The sequence below is a fragment of the Tribolium madens genome, unplaced genomic scaffold (genome assembly GCF_015345945.1).
Source record: "Tribolium madens isolate multiple individuals breed KSU strain unplaced genomic scaffold, Tmad_KSU_1.1 Scaffold_19;HRSCAF=116;Tcas5.2_LG9, whole genome shotgun sequence".
Lineage (NCBI taxonomy): Eukaryota > Metazoa > Arthropoda > Insecta > Coleoptera > Tenebrionidae > Tribolium > Tribolium madens.
In genome coordinates, this window is record NW_025400983.1 from 957,845 (window position 1) to 964,405 (window position 6,561).

General features: G+C 34.9%; 3 protein-coding genes across 4 annotated transcripts in view; 1 reads left to right on the top strand and 2 right to left on the bottom strand.

Annotated features, from left to right (window-relative positions):
• Positions 1 to 1,414: 1,414 nt before the first annotated feature.
• Positions 1,415 to 2,769, bottom strand: LOC123009517 (proteasome activator complex subunit 3). Of its 2 annotated transcripts, none has more exons than XM_044405897.1 (3): positions 2,520 to 2,769; positions 2,019 to 2,369; positions 1,415 to 1,974 (listed from the first exon to the last, which is right to left on the bottom strand). In XM_044405897.1, exons 1-3 carry the CDS (start codon positions 2,544 to 2,546, stop codon positions 1,612 to 1,614), a joined length of 741 nt encoding a protein of 246 aa, XP_044261832.1. In that variant the 5' UTR covers positions 2,547 to 2,769; the 3' UTR covers positions 1,415 to 1,611. The 2 variants fall into 2 exon arrangements, with proteins under 2 accessions (XP_044261832.1, XP_044261841.1); XM_044405906.1 differs by having other exon boundaries at positions 2,529 to 2,767.
• Positions 2,770 to 2,834: 65 nt separating this feature from the next.
• Positions 2,835 to 3,818, top strand: LOC123009507 (DNA ligase 1-like). Its single transcript, XM_044405887.1, has 2 exons — positions 2,835 to 3,634; positions 3,684 to 3,818. The coding sequence occupies exons 1-2, from the start codon at positions 2,887 to 2,889 to the stop codon at positions 3,743 to 3,745; spliced, it is 810 nt and encodes a 269-aa protein (XP_044261822.1). The 5' UTR covers positions 2,835 to 2,886; the 3' UTR covers positions 3,746 to 3,818.
• A 1,846-nt stretch (positions 3,819 to 5,664) lies between these two features.
• The window catches only part of LOC123009499, a 29,611-nt gene continuing 28,714 nt past the window's right edge, over positions 5,665 to 6,561 (bottom strand). The window contains exons 17-18 of the mRNA XM_044405875.1: positions 5,885 to 6,106; positions 5,665 to 5,844 (exon numbers count right to left, since the gene is read on the bottom strand). Of these exons, the coding sequence (XP_044261810.1) occupies positions 5,665 to 5,844; positions 5,885 to 6,106 (402 nt within the window). The remainder of the gene's footprint in view (positions 5,845 to 5,884; positions 6,107 to 6,561) is intronic.

The following is a 6,561-nucleotide window of genomic DNA, read 5'->3' on the forward strand; positions in this document are numbered from 1 at the left end:
TAATTTCCGAAATTATCCAAACTTTATAATTGTGCAGGGGTGTGGGTGTTTGAAATAGAAGCCCTTTTATAATTTACTTATAAAATGTTCTTATTTTAAATAAAAAATAACCCCGCCACACATTTTTTAAACATCCGATAAGAAAATTTAATGTGTAGGCAACCAGTAATAATAGAATTTTACGTTTTAACTTTAATATTTGCATTTTAAAAGTTTTAGGTTTACATTATTACGCGATTTCAGTCACAACAAACAATTAAAAAATAAGTTATTTAAAAACTGGGTTTGTGGGCAACCAGTAATACGCCCGGGACATGTTGGTTGCGCGGACAACAATTTATTTAAATTATTTAATTTCCGGAACTGATGTGAGGGTGTTTGAAATAAAAGCTTTTTTATAATTTACTTATGAAATGTTCTTATTTTAAATAAAAAATAACCCCAACAGCTACTCTCAACTGTTAAGTGTCACTACAATTCCTTTACAGATAAAAAAAACTTACAATTTTATATGAAAATATTGTATAATATTCAAGTATCACACTTTACAAAATCAATTTCAGCCTCAACAAACAATTAAAAAGATAAGTTATTTAAAAACACAATTAAAAACTGAGTTTGCGGGCAACCAGTAATACGCCAAGGACATGTTGGTTGCCCGGATAACAATTTAAAAGTTATTTCCCGAAATTTTCCAAAACTGATAATTGTGCAGGGGTGTAGGGTTTTGAAATAAAATCCGTTTTATAATTTACTTATGAAATGTTTTTATTTTACATAAAAAATAACCCCGCCACACATTTTTGAAACATCCGATAAAATAGTATTTAATGTGTGGGCAACCAGTAATACACTAGAATTTAACGTTTTAACTTTAATACTTGTATTTTACGTTTCAAAATTACGTGATTTCAGTCACAACAAACAATCAAAAAAGTAAGGTGTTAAAAAACACAATTAAAAACTGGGTTTGTGGGCAACCAGTAATACGCCAGGGATATATTGGTTGCCTGAACAACAATTTAAAACTTATTTAATTTCCGAAATTATCCAAAACTGATAATTGTGTGCAGAAGTGTGGGCGTTTGAAATAAAAGCCTCTTATAATATTCTTATTTTAAATAAAAAATAATTTTTAATGTATAGGCAACTAGTAATACACTGGAATTTCAGGTTTTAACTTTAATATTTGTATTTCACGTCTTAAAATTTTTAGCTTTATATTATTACGTAATTTCAGTCACAACAAACATTAAAAAGAAAAGGTATTAAAAAAACACAATTAAAAACTGGGTTTGTTGGCAACCAGTAATACGCCAGGCACATGTTGGTTGCCCGAAAAACAATTTAAAAATTAATTGATTCCCAAAATTTTCCAAAACTGGTAATTGTGCAGAGGTTGAAATAAAAGCCCTTTTATAATTTACTTATGAAATGTTCTTATTTTAAATAAAAAATAACCCCAACAGCTACTCTCAACTGCTAAGTGTCACTACAATTCCCTTACAGATAAAAAAACTTACAATTTTATAGGAAAATATTGTATAATACTCAAGTGTCACACTTTACAAAATCAATAAAATTACGAATGATGTTTTTATTTATCTGTTTTTAGTACAAAGATTCGGTGGCGTTAGTGGAACGTGGTTTCTTGATTTTATCGAGATTTTTAATAACAATGTCATGTAGGGCGCAATACCGATTCCTAATCTCGCACATGACCAACCACAAACTCAAATACTCCTTCTCGTCCAACTCCTGGACGGCCCTTCTGTAGTCCTCTATGTGGGGGTACTTGGCCACTTTGGAGATGACCTTGGCTCTCGAGATGAAATACCTCGAGATTTGGTCGAAAAACGCCGCCGCCTCCGACTCCACCGACTGCACCTCGGCGAGGGTGTCCTCCTGGATGGAGACCCCGAAGTTGTTCCCGTCCTCGATCTTGGGGATCATGAACGAAATCCACATTTTCATCTGGAAACACACTTGAGTGGGGTTCACTCGCGTTTGGGGCTCACCGTGTTGGAGTCCTCGACGAGCTTCCGGATGTGGGGCTTCACCAACTCCACCAGCTCCACCAGATGCTTGTTGGTGGGGACGGCGCCACTGGGCAGCACCATGACCTTGGTCCCATCCTGGGGGAGGCTGTTGTCGAATTTGGCCCTCTTGGCGGGGGGCAAGTCGGTGTGGCTGTTGAGCAAAATGGGGTCTGGCACCGGGATGTTCAACTCCTGGTGCACGTCGGTGAATTTCCGGTTTTTGAACTGGGGGGTTTCCAGCAAAGCGTTGAGTTTGACTATGGTCGCGGGGAACCCCTTGAGGAGCAACTCTTCGGCTTCTTTCTTCAAACTGTCTTTGTATTCCAATACCTGCAACAGGAAAGTGTCAGGGGGGCCCACCGCGTGCTCAGCCGACGACTCCTCCACGGAAGTGGTGCTCATTACTGCGAATTTTGACAAAACTGTCACGAAAACGTGCGGATTTGAATCGGCTTGATTTTCATGGGGGTTCACACTTACCACACTTACCTTTTTTGCATCTGCCATAATATTCAATATTTGTAATATTCACTTGAGTCGACTTAACCTAAATGTTTTGGGTGCAATGGCAAAGAAAGGTGGCTAACGCAAGGACACGATCACAAATTCCCCAACTCAATTATCAATTCTACGAAATTAAATTAGAATATCATCGGCTTGTTGCAATTTCACGTAATTTAATCCAAAAACTGGTCGAGTTTAGTTTTTTAAGTGAGTAACAATTTTTTTAGCACATAGCCCAATTTAAGTTGGTAATAATTTGGTGACTAACCCGGACGCGCAATATTCAAAAAAAATTGACGTTTTTGTCATCGATTTTACAATTTTTTTAAATCAGAGAACAACAATGTCGGATTTTGATGAAAAACACTCCACTCGCGTCATAAGAAAGATCATCAATTCGGCAATTTACGTGGAAAAGCCGCTGTCGGGGGCCGTTTCGAGTGAAAACACCTCAATTGCGGGGAAGTCCTCAAATGAGGATTTTCTGGAACCGAAGACGAAACGTTGTACTTGTTCAGTTGATCAGAAAACGTGTCCGTTTCATGCCAGTTGTTTTATTTTTTTCCCCAAAGAAACAAGAAAAGTGGCAATGAAAGTGTCCGAAAGTAGGACGAAAGTGTCCCAAAACGCAAAAATCCCCACTGAGAAAGAAACCCTAATCAAAAATTGGAAATCCAAGAAGGACGAAGAGAGAAAGAAGAAGGATCAGAAGCAGAAAATCCTCGACGAGGCCAAAATGAGAGAGAAAGAGAAGTTGCTCGAGCAAGAGAGACACAACTTTAAGAAATGGTTGATGAACAAGAAGAAATTGGAGGAGGAGGCAAAACGGAAGAAAGAGAAAGAAGAGGAGGAAAAGCAATTGAAGGAGTTGGAGAAGGAGAAACGACAGTTGGAAAACCAACTAAATTTTCAGCTCTGGTTGAAAAAAAAAGAAGAGAATTTGGAAAAGAAAATCAAGGAACAGATGAAACTGATAAATGAGTTGGAACGGAAAGAAACACAGTTGAGGGAGAATGAAAAAGCGTTCAATGAATGGTTGAAAAACTCCAAACATCGACAAAAACCACTCCCTTTGAATAAAGGACTTGAATGTGATTATTTTCTCGGTTTTGGACACGTTTTAATAAAATTTTCTTTCAGCTTTATGTTCGTCAACTTCAGTCACTTATATCAACCCAAATCCTTGGAATCCCAACCCTTAGAATACAATAAAGTTTGTCACACTAGATTTTATTTCTCTTGTAACACTCAAAATTACTTAAAAAAATATTTGTGATTGTTGAATTGTTGACCAGATGGACTAATCCAAGAATGTTTCTTCTTCTTTTTGCAACTTCAAAATATCCGACTTAATATCCCAAAAATTATACATCGTAGAGTATTTTAACTTGTTGCATCGTATTCAGCAGGTGATTTTACGCCTAGAAAACCCTATTTTTAGCGTTTTTACTACTTAGGTAAATTTTTACGATTTTACTACCGCTCACTTTCAAAAACTTAAAAAATTCGTAATTTTTTAAACTTGGCCCAATAACGTTTTATGCATTTATTTGAGTCCTTAAGACCTCTAGAAATGTAAAAAACGTAATATAGATCAATTTTAAAGATAATTTTTTTTTTGATTTTTGTCGAGATTTTGGTCGATTTTTGGCACCCCGAGCGGTTTAATGGCAATAACTCCGGACTTATTAGTGATATCCTCTTATATTTGGTACCGTTYGATAGAAAATTAAATTTTCTATCATATACTAAAAATTTCAGTGCTCTACGATGAATAGTTATCGAGAAAATTTCTGATAAAGTCAAAAATATCGAGAATTTAAATCCGACTATAACTTSAAAACTACTACGAATTTTGCAGTTTAATTAACGCCAATCGATTCCCCGGAACATTTTACATAGGTATAGGTCAAAATATTATGTCATTGTGACACAGTTTTGCCCCAATTTACAAAATAAAAAAAAGTAAAAATTTGTCAACACCCCCCCCTTAAAATCTAGTGTTTTTAAACATGTCTCAGATTCAATTTAAACCTATCTTATCCGATAGATTTTGACGCGCTAATTACGAATTTACCAACCACATTGGGCTATCTCCTTTAGTTTCGCCGTAATCGGCGTAAAAAATTCAATTTTTTTTGCGAGATATCGACTTGGCTTTGGCCTCAGTCGATAGATTTTCTTACGCTAATTACGATGGAGTTGGACTGATTGCTCTAAGTCTAATAGTTTGGCCGTAATCGCCGTTCAAAAAGTGAAAATTTTCAAAATTGCGAAACTTTAAACGTGTTTTTCTACGAAACTATAGAACTTAGAGCAAATAGCTAAAAACCATTAAAATTAGCTTAAAATTATCTATTTACTGACGCAAACCGGAAGTCGCTCCGGGTTATGGRTCCGGGTACAGAGCCATTTTTAGTTTTTTCAAAAAAAATTCATATCTCAAAAACTATGAGTCTTAGGTCAACAGGGTTTGTACAGGCGTGTTCTCCGGTTAATTTTACATATAGTACTAGTTTTTCATAAGAATCAAAAAATGTTGATTTTTGGTCAAAATCGAATATAGTGCTTTTACTTTTAGCCTTATTCTTAACTTTATTACTCAATATCTCAAAAACTAAGCATCGTAGAGTATTTTAACTTGTTGCATCGTGTTCAGCGAGTAATTTTACGTCTAGAAAACCATATTTCAACTGTTTTTACGACTTAAGGTAAATTGACTATTTTTACGATATCGCTCACCTTGAAAAACTCAAAAAATTCAAAATTTTTGAAACTTGATCCAATGTCGTTATATGCACTTTTTTGAGTCTTTAAGACCTCTAGAAATGTAAAAAACGTTAAATGGATCAATTTTAAATTTGATTTTTTTTAATTTTTGTCGAGATTTTGGCCTATTGCTAATAACTCCGAAATTTTTGGCGGTAGTCTTTTGTGTTTTGGTCCGTTAGAACGCAAATTTAATTCTCCCACCCCTTGAAATAAAACAAAGTTTGTCACACTAGACTTTATTTCTCTTGTAACACTCAAAATTACTTAAAAAAATATTTGTGATTGTTGAAGCCTAAACCTAGATTAGATAAAGGTGTATAAAAATATAAAGTGACTAGATGGACTAATCCTAGAAAGTTTCTTCTTCTTCTTGCAACCTCAAAATATCCGACTTGTTCAAAAAATAATAAGTCGGTTGTCTCCCTTTGAGATCCTTGACGATCCTTTTACTCCCAGCTTTGATCAAAACCCGACTTATAGTCTCCATTTTTTCCACACCCATGGCGTAGTGAAGCGCAGTTCTCTCCAACTAATTTTTTAATGAGAAACTTTACCAAACCAAAACTTACATTATCGCCGAGTTTGAGAGTATCAGGGAACGTGTTGGCCAAATAATCGGCGATTTCCTCCTGTTGGCAAAGCACAGCAATGTGAAGGGAACATCTCCCATAACTATTCTTGCCAATGGCCAAAAGTTTGCCACTTCCGGTCTCATTTTCATCAGCTAGAAGCGCCGTCACGTCATTTATCGACCCCAAACGGATTGCATGATGGACCCTCTCGCGTTTTTCCTAAAAAAATCTACTGTGAACATCACACGACTTTCCTTATCCGACTTATTTGGAAAATAACCTTGCATTTTGCGGCTTATAGAAATAATTTTTTGATTAATTATTACTCAAATTAATCGAATATTCAAATTATATTTTTTCTTCCAAATTATTGATTAATTACCTGCTTAAATTAATAAAACTGAGGTATCATTGTAATATTACAAAATATCAAATAAAAAAAATCATAAACTAACGATTTTATGAAAAAAAAACGCAAAACTGGGTGACTGTGACTCAATTTAAATTTTAGTTTGGCAACCTTGCCAAACTACCAATTCAGTGTTACCAATAAATTTTTTGTCATAAACATTACCTAATAGTCAGTTTTATACCTGCTAAAAGGAAAAATATTCTTATTTTTTTTAAATTAAATGATAAGAAGAAAGATACTAATACTCAAATTATAATAAATT

Coding starts and splice junctions, on each gene's coding strand:
- LOC123009517 (XM_044405897.1), bottom strand. CDS start 2,546: ATGGCAGATGCAAAAAAGGTAAGTGTG. Junction 2,370..2,519: donor ATGCAAAAAAGGTAAGTGTG/GTAAGTGTGAAC, acceptor TTCCTGTTGCAG/GTATTGGAATACAAAGACAG. Junction 1,975..2,018: donor TCGTCGAGGACTCCAACACG/GTGAGCCCCAAA, acceptor GTGTGTTTCCAG/ATGAAAATGTGGATTTCGTT.
- LOC123009507 (XM_044405887.1), top strand. CDS start 2,887: ATGTCGGATTTTGATGAAAAACACTCCACTCGCGTCATAAGAAAGATC. Junction 3,635..3,683: donor TTTGAATAAAGGACTTGAAT/GTGATTATTTTC, acceptor ATTTTCTTTCAG/CTTTATGTTCGTCAACTTCA.